At 30.3% G+C, this 14,749-nt stretch overlaps 1 protein-coding gene across 1 annotated transcript; it reads left to right on the top strand.

The window, feature by feature from the left end:
- Positions 1-9,404: 9,404 nt before the first annotated feature.
- LOC112753460 (ATP-dependent DNA helicase 2 subunit KU80-like) lies at positions 9,405-14,101 on the top strand. Its single transcript, XM_025801615.3, has 12 exons — positions 9,405-9,562; positions 9,758-9,850; positions 9,973-10,024; positions 10,506-10,637; positions 11,036-11,439; positions 11,602-11,888; positions 11,990-12,185; positions 12,304-12,510; positions 12,874-13,041; positions 13,141-13,461; positions 13,590-13,720; positions 13,815-14,101. The coding sequence occupies exons 1-12, from the start codon at positions 9,548-9,550 to the stop codon at positions 13,870-13,872; spliced, it is 2,064 nt and encodes a 687-aa protein (XP_025657400.1). The 5' UTR covers positions 9,405-9,547; the 3' UTR covers positions 13,873-14,101.
- Positions 14,102-14,749: the final 648 nt, after the last annotated feature.

Here is a 14,749-nt window from a genome sequence, read left to right as displayed (position 1 = left end):
TTCACATATATAAGACTCCACATTACATAAATCATATATCTGAATATTAGCTAAATGATTTTTTGCTTCTTGATATTCTTTATTATAGACTTCTTGTCTATGATCTATAATATTTTTTCCAAAAAATTCTTTATATAGAATCATCATTATATATAATATCTTATCATAAGTTGATGTTTTTGTTTCTAATTCTTCTATTATTTGGTTTTCTATTGATGTCATATAATCTCTTATAGTTCCTTTAGTATTAAACCCTATGTAATTCCAAATGTCTCTTCCAGACAATTCACTAAGTTTTGGATTAGTAAAGGCTTCTAATAAGAAGGAATTCAACCAGTTTTCGAAAATTTCTTTTTCATTCTTTTTACAGTCTAAATCGAGCATTCTATCTCCTTCCATTTCCTGGATTTTAGGAATGTATTTTGATGGTATTTTTGTATATTTTGAATCTTTATTTATAAAACTTTTTTTAAAGGCATAATTATCAAAACATGTTTCCCATTTAAATTGAGATTGATTATCCTTAGATGTTCCAGCTTCATTTTTTACTTGTATTGGAATTGCTGGTTCTTCGTCACTTGAATAATCTAGAATGTGTTCTTCATTTTCTATGTTTTCAGAATTTACTAATTCTTCTTCTATTTGAAAACCATGTTCCATAATATTATTTTCTTGAGCCATTTTTAATTGTTTAAAAAGCATTGTAACTTCTTCTAATTTTTCTTCAATATTCATAATTTCAATGGTGGTTTTACTTTTAAGTCTGTTATGTTGATTATATTTTGAAATTTTTCTTCTTTGGGATTCTCTTTTTCCTTATTTCTTTGAAATTTTATGGATACTAATATTTCTTCAAGCATATCTACTATAGAATTTAATTGTGGGTTGAAGGTATGATAAAGATGTGGGGAATCATTTCCATGGTAACATTTTTTAGAAATTCTGTGTGAAAAATAAGTTTTTTCAGGTTTTTGAAGTCCTTCAATAAAACTTATAGTAAAATAAAGATTTTGAGAAAAATCATTTTGTATTGATTTTAAGAATTCGGTGTCATTACAATTAACATTAGTTAAAATCATTAATTTTTGATCTATTAATTTTGATAACTTAATTATTTCTTCTCTTAAATCTTCTAATTTACTTTTTTCCATTAGGTGACGCTTTTCTTTGTGAAGAATTACGGTTTTGAGTGAAAAGTGTAGCTTTAGGATGTGTGGTTTAGATTTTGCCACATCTTTAAATCTTTAAATCTGTACAGATTTAGATCTGTACCATATAATTTTCTCTATTATTATTATTATTATTATTATTATTATTATTATTATTATATAATCACTTAATTTCACTCTGTTATTATCTTTACTTTATTATATTATATTATTTACTTATTTATTTTCCTTTTGGCCGAAGCCTTAAAGGAACTAAAAAGAAAGAAAACTAATAGCATATGAAATTGAAACTGAAACGTGGTTATATATACATGAAACGTGGCATGCATGTATTCATGTATATGTATATAATACAAATGACACCTAATGAAGCTTTGATAACCACAAAGCTTCAGTTAATATTATCAATCCATACTCATCTTCCTTTTCCCTTCATTAATCACCAATTGAACTAAAAAGAAAAAAAGAGTAAGCCATGAGTGACAAGAACGAAAAATCTTGGAACCTCAACTCTTTTGAGTCCGAGTTCTCGTAACTTCAATTAAAAATTTAATTCGGTAAAAGTGTTTATATCTTTTTTTTTTATACGTTAGTTTTATTTTTATCCGATAAAAGTTAACAGTGACGTAACTCCTCTTCTCTTTGAGTTCGGCTAATTGGAGTTCTAGGAGGCACAGATGATTTCTAACGCTTTTTTTTTTACCAGTTCGATGAGAAAATTTTTCCAAAATTTTCATTGATTTTAATTTCATACAGAGATAGGAGATTTCGTTTTTAAAATTACAAGTTTTTAATTTAAGAATGCCAAAAAGTTTATTGAGTAATTGCAAATAATTTACACGTATTTTGTGTGTCTAATTGATGAAAATTGATTGTAATTGTGAGTGTTGATTAATTTGGTGTTCCTTGTTAAATTGAAATGTGATTTGAATTAATGAATTGAATTTGAATTGATAATGAATAGGTGTTGATGAAGGGCTGGTAAAAATACGCAAGAATGTGATTTTAGTTAGTATTAAATGTTAAACAAGTATGGTTGGAGGGATTTGTAAAGTCTGAATGAAGAAATGAATTTTCTTTAATTTTAAAAGCAAAAGATTTGAAACGAGCTAATTTTATTAAAATAGAAAGAGGCATAGCTTTAAAGAAAATGATTTGATTCTATTTGATATTTTGAATGGTGTGAATATTGAAAATAATTTGTTACTTGAAAATGTTTTGAAAGAGGTTTGAAAGGTGGTTAGGTTGGGACCCTTGAAGGGTGGCAAAATCCGAATTTTAAAGGAATTGCTGCCAAATTTTTATAAAACTCTAAGACTTTATTTAAAGTGTTATTTAAAAACAAACTTAATTTAAGAATATTACTTGATTTCGATTTATTACGAAAAGAGTTTTGTTTTTAAACCGATTTATTAAGAAAAGTATGATGTTTTAAATTCAATCTTTTGAGAAGAGATTTGGCTTTAAGTTATGTTTTAAGTTCGGTTTGATAAGAAAGAAAAGAAGAGGAAGAACGAAAAGTAAAGGAAAGAAAGATAATTAAAGGAATCTCTGTCACAGGAGAGCAGGGAACAAATATTAAATGAATATATGAATTAATGAAATGACTGCCATAGAAGAGCAGATATGACATTGTTTGGACCTTAGTGCCAAATGTAAAGTGGGGACGCCCACACACTGAGAACTGTTTTTCAGATGTACGCTTATTGATTTGGAAAGTCACACTGTATGCGACCTAGCCGTACGACTTAAAGTCACACTGTATGCGGCCTAGCCGTACGACTTATAAGCATACTGTATGCATCTGGAAAGCCATATCTGGGACTTGTGTCCGGGTAATGTCGGGAGCGGGTAGGTAACCGACACATGAGCTCATGGCCTGCGTTAGAGATAGACATGCATCATCATTATTTGCATATTTGCATTTGATTGTGTTTGCTTATCTTGTCTCTCTGTGATTGTGATGTTTGTTTTATTTCTATTTGTTTGTGTGTTGATCTATTTCTTGTGCTATTAATTTGTGTATTGAGGTGACTGAGAACTGATGTTATGATTGAGATTTGTCTTAAATTTAAAAATTTAAAGAAGGTAATTAATTATATAAAGTAATAAGTAATAGTAAAAAGTATTTTCAAAATGTTTGATAAAAATATAATTTTATTGAGTAAAGTTAATTATTTGCATTTTATTTCATTACTCTTACGGCATTTTCATTTTCTACTGAGAACGCGTGGTTTGTTCTCACCCCCAAAATCTTTCACTCTTTCATTGACACGGGTTTGAAAACTCAGTTTGAAACTACTGGCGATTATTAGTCTTATTTGAGCTAAGTTATGTGTTGAGTTGTCTTCGTAGAGTTTCCTCGCCTTACCGATTAGGATTTTATTTTATCCAGAGGGATAGGTGTTGTATTCGAATTTTATATTGAATTTATTGTATGGTATTTTTTTTATTATTAATAATTATGTGATTATTATTACTTGGTGTTCTTTGATGAATGAGTTTGATTAAAATTGAAACGCGAAATTGAACTAAAGACTCAATATTAAGTAGTAAATAAGAAAAACAGGTTAGTAACACCTCACTTTTGGTACGATCATGACGTGCTAAAAATTAGGGTGTTACAATATTCAATAGTGCAATTCAATAGATTGTGTAACAATTCCAATCGATTAAATTTTGAAGAACCGTGCGATATTCAATCGATTGTATTGTATGTTCGATCTATTGGATTACCAAGGAACACGATTTTTATGGCAAAAAAATTTATTGATTTGCATTTCTAAAATATTTATTAATAGAAGATCTATTTTATTGTTATTTTTTTAATTATTATAAAAATAATAGATAAATAATAAAGTAATAATTTATAAAATAAAGGATAGATTTAATAATGAAATAATATATAAAGAATTAAATTGTAATTAAAATTAAATAAAAATTATTTATTAATTATTAAAAAATTTTAAAAAATATATTTATTATTAAACCATTTAATAATCCAAACGTCTTGATAGCGTCGAATCTTATGTCTAATTTGTTTAAGCACGTGTTAGGAAATCGAATTCTTATTAAACATAACAAATTAACAATGCTAATATATTTTAGAAAAAGCATCCTTTTATAACTCTATAAAAGTATGTATTTTATCAATCACACAATTTAGGAAAGAAAATTGTTGAGAGAAAAGTGGAGTCTCATCATTAATTTTTTTTAAGAGAAACGTTACAGGATATACGAAATAATTAAACTTTTTAGTTCTTTGGGGAATATTTTTTTTAATTTTTTATTTTTATATTGCGTAAATAATTTTTTTTTCTCTTGAATTAAGATATTTTAAAATAAAATTATTATATGTTGAGATAAACACAAATAAAGTGGATGTCCATTTATTATTTGGATAGCTGATTTTTTCTATGAAAATATGAAGTTTTTAATCTAAACTGAAATTAAATGAAGTTTGAAATATATGAATAATGAATACTTTACCTTTATAAATAGTAAGGACCCAGAGAATTAATGTAAAACAATAACATATTCTCTTTTTTGTACATATCAATAACAGGAATAAAATTTTTTTTTTGGAAGACTTAGATAATAAATTTTTATTATGTTAAAACTCTTTCATCTTAAATTTAATGCTCTTTATATATTTGAAAACAACTATTTATCATGGATACTAGATGCTGAAATCCATCTTGATTCAATGGATCTTGGAGATACCATTAAGGCTGAAAATAATGTATCCTAAAAGGATAAAGCCAAGGTCATGATTTTCCTTCGTCGTTATCTTGACGAAGGATTGAAAAATAAATATCTCACATTAAAAGATCCTGCAGATTCGTAGAAAGACCTTAAAAAAAGGTATAATCATCAAAAGACGGTGATATTTCATCAAACCCGATATGAATGGATGCACCTGCGTCTATAGGATTTTAAATCCATAATGAATATAATTATGCAATATTTCGAATCACCTCACGAATGAAATTATGTGAAAAAAGATAACTGCTAATGATATGTTGGAGAAAACTTTTTCAACCTTCCATGCCTCGAATGTGCTCCTGCAGCATCAGTATCGAGAAAAATAATTTAAAAAATATTCTGAATTAATTTTTTGCCTTCTTGTTGCTGAACGCAATAATGAGTTGCTTTTAAAAAATCACGAAGCGCACCCAGCTGGCGCTGTCCCATTTCGTGAAGTAAATGTGGAAAATTATTACCCTAGAAGAGGTAAATGACAAGGTTTTAGTAACAATAAAAACTACGGAAGAAAAAGGAATTATGTTCAAAAGATAGGATCTCACCAGAAGTGGGATAAAGAAAGAAATATTGGGCAAAATAAATCAACAGAGGATAAGTGTTTCCGTTGTGGTGGAAAGGGTCATTGGTCGCGTACCTGTCGTACACCAAAGCACCTAGTCGATCTTTATCAAGCATATTTGAAAAAGGACGACAAAGGGAAGGAAATGAATTTTGTTTCAAATGATGCTGAAAATTTCACCACTCATTATGATGTATCTGATTTCTTTGAGGATCTTGAAAAAAATATTGGTCATTTGATCAATGATGGAATAGTTTAATATGTGAGATTGTTAAGTATCTATGTAAATAAACAATGTAAAGAACTTATTGTTAAATTTTATTTTCTATATATTTAACTTTCAAATATATGATGTATATAAATAATGAAATATTAATGTTTATGAATTTTGAAATCATTAAATGTGTCAAGTTTTAAAATAAAATTTTAGTATATGACATTATGTGTAGTGTTTCTTAGAAAAATAATTCTAATCAAGAATTCAATTTGATTGTGCATGTATTACTACTCATTTTATTATTATTTATCTTTGAAGAAAATGGCAAGGATATATAATGAAGATGTATGCCTTGCGGATAGTGCAAGTTCGCACACTATTCTCAAAAGTGATATATATTTTACCCATCTTGTGCTAAAAGAAGAATATGTTAATACTATTATTGGCTCAGGTAATGTGATAGAAGACTCCGGAAGAGCTATAATTTTGTTTCCTATAGGAACAAAATTCATAATAAATAATGCACTATTATCTACTAAGTCTCTGAGGAACTTGTTGAGTTTCAAAGATATTTGCCAAAATGGATATCATATTGAAACTATGAATGAGGGAAATCATGAGTACTTATGTATCACAAAGCATTATTTAAATAAAAAGATTATATTAGAAAAGTTACCCTCACTTTCATCTGGGTTATATTATACCAAGATTTGTGCAATTGAATCACATGCCACTGTAAACTAGAAGTTTACTAGTCCAAATGAATTCATAACTTGGCACGACCGATTGGGTCATCCGGAAACAACCATGATGCGGAGAATTATTGAAAATTCCCATGGACATTCACTAAAGAACTAGATGATTCTTAAATCTAGTGAATTTTGTTGTGATGCATGTTCTCAAGGAAAGTTAATTTTAAGACCATCACCAGTAAAGATTGAATTTGAGTCCCCTAAATTCCTAGAAAGGATTCTAGGCGTTATATGTGGAGTTATTCATCCACCATGTGGATCTTTTAGATATTTTATGATCCTAATAGACGCATCTTCGAGATGGTCACATGTGTGCTTATTGTCTTCTCGCAACTTGGCGTTTGCGAGATTACTGACTCAAATTATTCAATTAAAAGCACAATTTCTAGAAAATCCAATCAAAGCAATTCCTTTTGATAATGCTGGTGAATTTACTTCCCAAACTTTTGATGCTTATTGTATGGCTAATGGAATAAGTATTGAACATCTAGTAGTTTATGTTCACACACAAAATGAGTTAGTAGAATCACTTATTAAACGCCTCCAATTAATTGCTAGACCCTTACTTACGAGAACAAATCTTCCAACCTCGGTTTGGGGGCATGCTATTTTACATGCCGCAACACTTATTCGTTTGAGGCCAACGAGTTACCATCAGTTCTCTCCTATGCAATTAGCTTTTGGCCAGCAGCCAAATATTTTCCATTTAAGAATATTTGGGTGTGAGATATATGTTAGATATGATTCTCCCTCTATAGTGAGGTATCTTGAGATACAAACTGGAGATGTATTTAAATCCCGATTTGCGGATCGTCAATTTGATGAATCAAAATTTCTAACATTAGGGAGAGAGAATAAGCTTCCTGAAAAGGAACTTAATTGGAATGCATCATCCTTGATGCATTTAGATCCTCAATCAGGGCAATATGAACTAGAAGTTCAAAAGATTATATATTTGCAAAGAATAGCAAATGAATTGCCTGATGCATTTTCCAATACAAAGAGGATAACCAAATTTTATATACCAACAGAAAATGTCCCAATTCGAGTTGACGTCCCAGTTGGACAAATTGCCACCAAAGCAAATACACGCCAGAAGTGTGGCAGGCCTGTTGGTTCCAAAGACACAAATTCTCGAAAGAGAAAAGAAGTAAATACTATTCCTGTTGAAGAAGACATATTAAAGACACCTGCAGTTGTCCAAAATTATGATATAGTTTTAACGGTAGAAGACGTTCAGGTACCTGAAAATTGTGAAAATGACGAGATCTCGATAAATTATATCTTTATAGGAGAGAAATGAAACCGAAATAAAACAATTGTTAATAAAATATTTGCATATAATGTGACATTTAATATCATGCATGAAAGTAAGGATTTTGAGCCAATTATTATTGCAATTATTCTATTAATAACAATAATTAATTTATTATCGTAATGTACCATAATCCTTCTTTCTAAACAATATTATTACACTAATCCCTAATCTCTAACATTAGCATTATAATTTATTATTACTAATTCCTAAAATTATTTTAATTAAATTAAAATATTTAAAAATTATTATTACACTAATTTCTAACATTATCATTATAATAAACTATTAATCTCTAACATTATAATTATTATTTTAATTAAAATAAAATTTTTCGAAATAAAAATTTACATAGTTAAGATGATCAAGATAATTAACAATGTGGAACTCCGGACGATTAACATCTTTTATTCTTCTTCTTTTAGACATTGCTAAAAATGAGTGGTCCAATTTTTTTTATTCAAAAGTTTATCCAGTGACGGAGTTTAAAACAAAATTTTAGGTGCCAGATAGAAGATAATTATCAATATACTTTTGATATGAGCCCCATTTAAGATAAGCTCGTCTAAAGCCGTTTTTTACGGTCTCGTTCCAAAGAATTAAGATCAAACTCATCAGATGCAATTCTTTAAACTTTTGAAGGTTGTATCTCACTTTCTTCGTGATTCATTAAAGTAGAAGAACTATCTACAGGTGTTAATATTATAAAAGTTATATGTTCTTCTTTTTGAATATTAACCTTCCTCTTAAAAAATGCATCAATTCTTTGGTTTTTCATGATTATTTTATATAAAAATTTGAATATATATTCGTTAAAATATGTAAAACAGAATGACAAATATTAAAATTTATAATATTTATTGAATTTTTTTATTAATTTATACAAATACAATAATATCAATATTTATTGAATATTCTAAATAAAAAATTAAATTAAATAAACAGTAAAATATAAAATAATATTAAATTACATAAATAAAAAATACTTAATTTTTTATATTTGAACTTAAAGATAAAGGGAGTGTTACTTATTGAATAGAGAGTTATAAAATATGAATATATTCAGTTCAGTCCAAATCCAACATATTTTAAATGTTTAAAATTAAAATTTAGCAAGAGATGAAGATTGAACTTTAGTATTTTAAGTCATAATAAAATATTTGAACCAACTAAATTATTTTTTTATTTTTTTAAAAAAATATTACTAATTTTTTTAACAAAAGTTTAGGATTCATGGCTCCATTGTTTTAACTAAACTCCGCCTCAAAGTTCATCAATAGAGAAGAATAAATGAATGAAGCTGGTGGGATTGGAGAAGAAGAATGTGTTGCTGCTTCGAAAGTAAAAGGGAATGGGGGCATTGAATCAGCTTTGGAGTGTATACATCCTGGTGGGCTCATTAACGTGCATGTGTGACACGTGGTTGGGGCACAATGAATTTCTTCATCGCAGCTGTCATATCTGCGTGAAGCATCATGAATGCCCATAACCGTGTCATACTCCATCTTTTTTCAATATGAAATATAAAAAAAAGTGCTACAATCTCATCTTATGGACTTATACAGTTATTTCGTCAATAAAATAAAATAAAAATATAAGCCCAAAAACATCTACGAAAAGTTTTATTTATTATTTATTTATTTTTATTTTAAATCGGTTATTTCGCATAAATATATTGAAGCGGGAACAAAGAAAAATCCGGAAGAGGAATCATTCAGCTCAAATTCAACGCCTTCTTCTGCAAGATTGACTCTTTTTCTCTTCTTCTCCATGGCTCGAAACAAGGTTCCATCTTTTCTCTCTTGTTTTCAATTTTTTTTTCCCGTTTTCATTCCCCAACACTATAAGGATTTTAGGGTTTTTCTTCTATAATCTATACCAACTGAAAAGCCTGATACCCCATTTTAAAAAATTTAAACTTTTCACTATTTATGAATGCATAGATGTGTATTTTCTTGTAATTGCTGTAATCAAATGCAGGAAGCTTTGGTTTTGCTGCTGGATGTGGGGCCATCCATGCACTCTGTTATTCCTGAAATTGAGAAAGTTTGTTCCATGCTTGTGGAGAAGAAGGTTGCTATATTTATTTCTCCTTTGACATTCCTTGCCCACCTTGTGTTTGATGTTTGTCTTCAAAGAGCTGAGACCTGTAACATTAAAATGATCTTTTTCCCCTTCTTTTGATGAGTGTGCAGCTGATCTTTACCAAATATGATGAAGTGGGTGTTGTCTTATTTGGAACAGAAGGTGCTCTCTTTGACCCTTATGATGCAAACCTACAATGCACCATTATCACCATTCAGTTAGTGTTTATTATCATGTCATGTGGCATAAAGTTCTAGATTGCAATGCAGCAATAACAGCAATTCAGTATTTTGCTCATAATTGGGGTTGGTAATAAGAATCGAATGGTGACATTGTTTTCTTGTACCAAAAGATGTTAGTTATTTGTGATGATAAAATGGAGACTAAGAAGTCCATGGTTCTTATTTGATTATCTTGTAGCAATGTTTATTGTGTTTCAGTCTCATTCTTGTAGAATCTTCACACTGATTTATTCACTGTACCGAGTTTGTTTTTCCCGTGGAGTTTTACTATTATGCTTACAATTAAATGGGTTGATTGAAGTTTCCTTCAAATCGTTTCTTTGATTTGATAATTCATTTTTTTCTTTCCATGAAGTGATTCAAAGGCCTTCCTCACCCATGTTTATGTCGAAATTTCCCAGATACTGATAACGAACTTACGGAAGAAGTTGGAGGGTATCAACATGTTGTGGTTTTGAAAAATATTAAAGTTGTGGAGGGAGATATCGTTGAGGCTCTACAGCAACTGCCTCGAGGAGCTACACATGGTGATTGTATCCTTGATGTTCATGATTCTATACTTTGGAAGCTTTAATTATTTATTTATATATTTAATGAAAGAATTTTATGCTCTAACATTTTGACCGTTACTAAAACATTCATACTATTTGACTTTATATGGTAAAATTTTTGCTGATTTGTCCTGTGTAATATTCTGCACCACTTGTGCCTTGTTATTGATTTGTTCAACCCCACCTCCAAACATTGGTATATACTCAGTTTATCTTTTCCTGAGCTCTATTCTGTTTCTGTTAATAAAATTGAAGCGATATCAGCTGTAGTATTACTTTGAAAGTTCATTCATTTCACTAGCAGTCAGTTGACTCTGCTAGTGGATTTTGAGTGATTAACTGCCATATTGTGGTTTTGAATACCTTGACTGTAATGTTAGTTCTTGATGCTATTATTGTTGGCATGGATATGCTGATAAAAAAGTTTGGAGAAACTAACAAGGGAAAGAAGCGTCTATGTCTTATTACAAATGCACAATGTCCAATAAAAGAGCCATTTGAAGGAACAAAAGAGGAACAAGTGACCACCATTGCTAAACAAATGACCGTCCATGGTATGAGGATGGAAAGTATAATTCTGAGAGGAAAGCTTAGTCAAGATGCAAACAAGAAAATAATGGACGAAAACGATCAACTGTTGCGTATTTTTTCAACAGAAACGTCTGCAAGGTCAACATATGTGGAGAATCCAGTTTCTTTGCTTGGTGCTCTTAGAACCCGAAACATAACTCCATCCACAATCTTTAAAGGGGATCTTGAATTAAGCCCAAAACTGAAGATTAAGGTGAGATATTCATAGCCCTATTGGCCGTGCCCATCAATGCAGATAAAGATTACGTTCTTGACATGTTTTTTTTCGTTATCTCATTACTTTGGTGATTAATGTTCCTATGCCACTTACAAACTTTTTATGTACATGATTATTGAATGCTTAAGTTTTGAACAGGTTTTGGTATACAAGAAAACAGCAGAAGAAAAGTTTCCAACTCTCAAGAAATTTTCCGATAAGGCTGCTTCAACCGATAAATTTGCTACACATGAAGTCAAAGTGGATTATGAGTACAAGAGTTCTCAAGAACCTGATAAAGTTGTCCCGCCAGATCAAAGAATTAAAGGTTATCGATATGGGCCTCAAATAGTTCCCATATCCCAAGCTGAGTGGGATGCTGTTAAGTTCAAACCAGAAAAAGGTCTGAAGCTTTTAGGATTTACTGATTCATCCAATGTATTGAGGTAAAATTGTATATGCTTTATTTGATTTGAATTTGACGATGGAGATTTTCTTACTCTGTTTCTTCTGTTTCTTTTCTTTTCTCCTAAACCATCCGATAAAGACACCAATACATGAAAGATGTCAATGTCTTCATAGCTGAAACAGGAAATACAAAAGCCACACTTGCACTTTCTTCGCTAGCAAGGGCTATGAAGGAAATGAATAAAGTGGCAATACTACGTTGTGTTTGGAGACATGGACAAGCGAATGTCGTCATTGGGGTCCTGACGCCCAATCTATCTGATAAGGAAAATATTGTGCGTTTTTCCATCTCTTTTTATTTTGTTTTAATTTATTTTTTAATTGGTCTACTTCCACTGACATGATTTCTGGATTTGTTTTGAAATAATTCCGTTGCATGGTCATGCTGTGCAGCCTGATTCGTTATACTTCAATGTACTACCTTTTGCTGAGGATGTGCGAGAGTTTCAATTCCCTTCTTTCAGTAATTTCCCTGCACCGATACAGCCAAATGAACAACAGCTAGAGGCTGCGGCTAACTTGGTAAAAATGCTTGATCTTGCACCACAAGGAAAAGAGGAAGTTCTGCTACCTGATTTTACACCAAATCCAGTCCTAGAGGCATGAATTCCCTCACTTATGTTTTCTAGTTTATCTCCTGTGTTTCATTCTTTCCCTCTATTTTTTTTCTTATTTATTTTTTTAAAGAAGATTATGATTTTGATATTCATGACATGAGATTTCTTTATCTAATGTTTGTTGCTTGTGGGCTGTGAATTTGTATTTTCCGAATTTTTCGATTATGCTTTGTCCTTGCTATCTTTCTTATCTGAGCCAATCACGTATTACCCCCATTGTGTAAAAGTTAGCATTATGATAACTTGAAGGGTACAATAGAGATTTCAAATTTAGCATATGCACCTCCAAAAATGAAAGGTAACCTTGGGATAAAGCTAACGTACGAATGTTCATATATCTTTTCAGCGATTTTATCGCTATCTTGAGCTCAAGTCAAAGCATGCGGATGCTGCAGTACCCCCTCTTGATGATACACTCAAGAAAATCACAGAACCTGATGATGAGCTCCTTCAACAAAACAAATCTGTGATAGAAAAATTTCGTCAGTCTTTTGAACTAAAGGAAAATCCGAGGGTAAGGCGTTTTTGTGCCTAGTTTATACAAGATATCAAACTTCTTTTACATTATACGAACATTGTATATCTTTCATGTTTGAATTGAACTGTCTTACAGCATAAAAAGTCAAGGCGTTTATTGAGAGAGGAAAGATATGGTTCCGGTGAGGAAAATAGTAAAGGAGAAATACCTGCTCTGGCTTCGAATCTCATTGAAGATAAGCCAAATGTTGAAGTCGACAACATTGGAGATCTGACTCCTGTACAAGATTTTGAAGCCATGTTTGCGCGCAGAGATAATCCAGATTGGGTTGTAAAAGCAATCGATGCTATGAAAAATAAAATTCATGATCTCATAGAGGATTCCCACGAAGGCGATAACAATTCGAAAGGATTGGAATGTTTAGCTGCGCTCCGCAAGGGATGTGTCAATGAGCAGGTAATCCATCTCCCTCGCTTTTGCACCATAGAGCCAAGTCATGACTTTCCATGTCTAACCAATTTTTATTCCTCTATTATTCCTCTTGGTTGTATTTGAAGTCACTGATAACATTTTTCTCTGTGAAGGAACCGAAACAGTTCAACAGTTTCCTTCGTGATATTTGGAGTTTCTGTCAAGAGAAGAACCTTCATGATTTCTGTGATTCTCTTTCTTCAAAAGGAATCACCTTGATCCCCAAATCAGAAGCTGCAGACAGGTTTTGTGATTTTTTTTTTATCTTTTTCTTGGTTGGACCATTTAAAATTCAATGTTTCTTCTTCAATAACTTGTTATTTGGTTTAACTTTACAGTGAAGTTACTGAAGATGAAGCAAGAAGTTTCTTAGTCAAATCTCAGCCAAAAGTTTGAACGATTACTTAACTGGATGTGTTGAAATATTTAGGTCCTTTCTTTCTTATATAAGCATCTCTGTTAGGCCACTGTAACAATACATTGTAAATATTATTTGTACTCTGGCCTTAGATTACTGCACTTGATTTTCTTCATTAGAAACAAAGGTTTTAACCCTTATTGCCCTATTTCACTTGGATATTATTATTGAAATCCCTTAATACAGTTAATCACTGAATTTTAGAAAGTGTTAATAATAGTATTTAGAGAAAATGACAAATAAGTTTTTGACCTTTTGATCTGCAGACATTTAAATCCTCGAGGATTTAAAAATACATTTAAGTTTTTGATTATTTTAAAATTTGGACATATTAATCCTTCATATTCACCTGGTCTATCAGATCCAATAAAAAAATCAAATGTGATTCTCGTTGTACTGACCTGATTGATATGGATGTACACGTAGTAGAATTTTTAAAATAAGACAGATTAGACTCAGGGTTGATGTGTTCAGATTTTGAAAAAGTTAGAAATTTAAATGTATTTTTAAATTTTCAAGTATTTAAATGTTTGCGGACAGTTAGGGATCAATTTGTCTTATTTTTCTAGTATTTATATATGAGAAATATTTGGTGACTATTTTTTATTTTCGTTTTATATTTGAACTAACATTATTTAACTTTCTAATTTTTATCTAATTAGTTTTATATAAAATATACTCAGTTTTTTTTAATGATAGCTAAATTTAGACACAACTAACATTTTCATATGATATTTTTTCTCTCATACTTATACAATATTAATGTTTATTCAATCTCAACAAATCTGAATTAGATTAGTTAGCTACTAGTTAGACTGATGGAATTGTTGCACCAAAGGCAAAAAACCCCATAGA

The sequence above is a fragment of the Arachis hypogaea genome, chromosome 2 (assembly GCF_003086295.3).
Source record: "Arachis hypogaea cultivar Tifrunner chromosome 2, arahy.Tifrunner.gnm2.J5K5, whole genome shotgun sequence".
NCBI lineage: Eukaryota > Viridiplantae > Streptophyta > Magnoliopsida > Fabales > Fabaceae > Arachis > Arachis hypogaea.
Note: the sequence above shows the minus strand (reverse complement) of the source record. Positions and strands in the feature narration are given on the sequence as shown.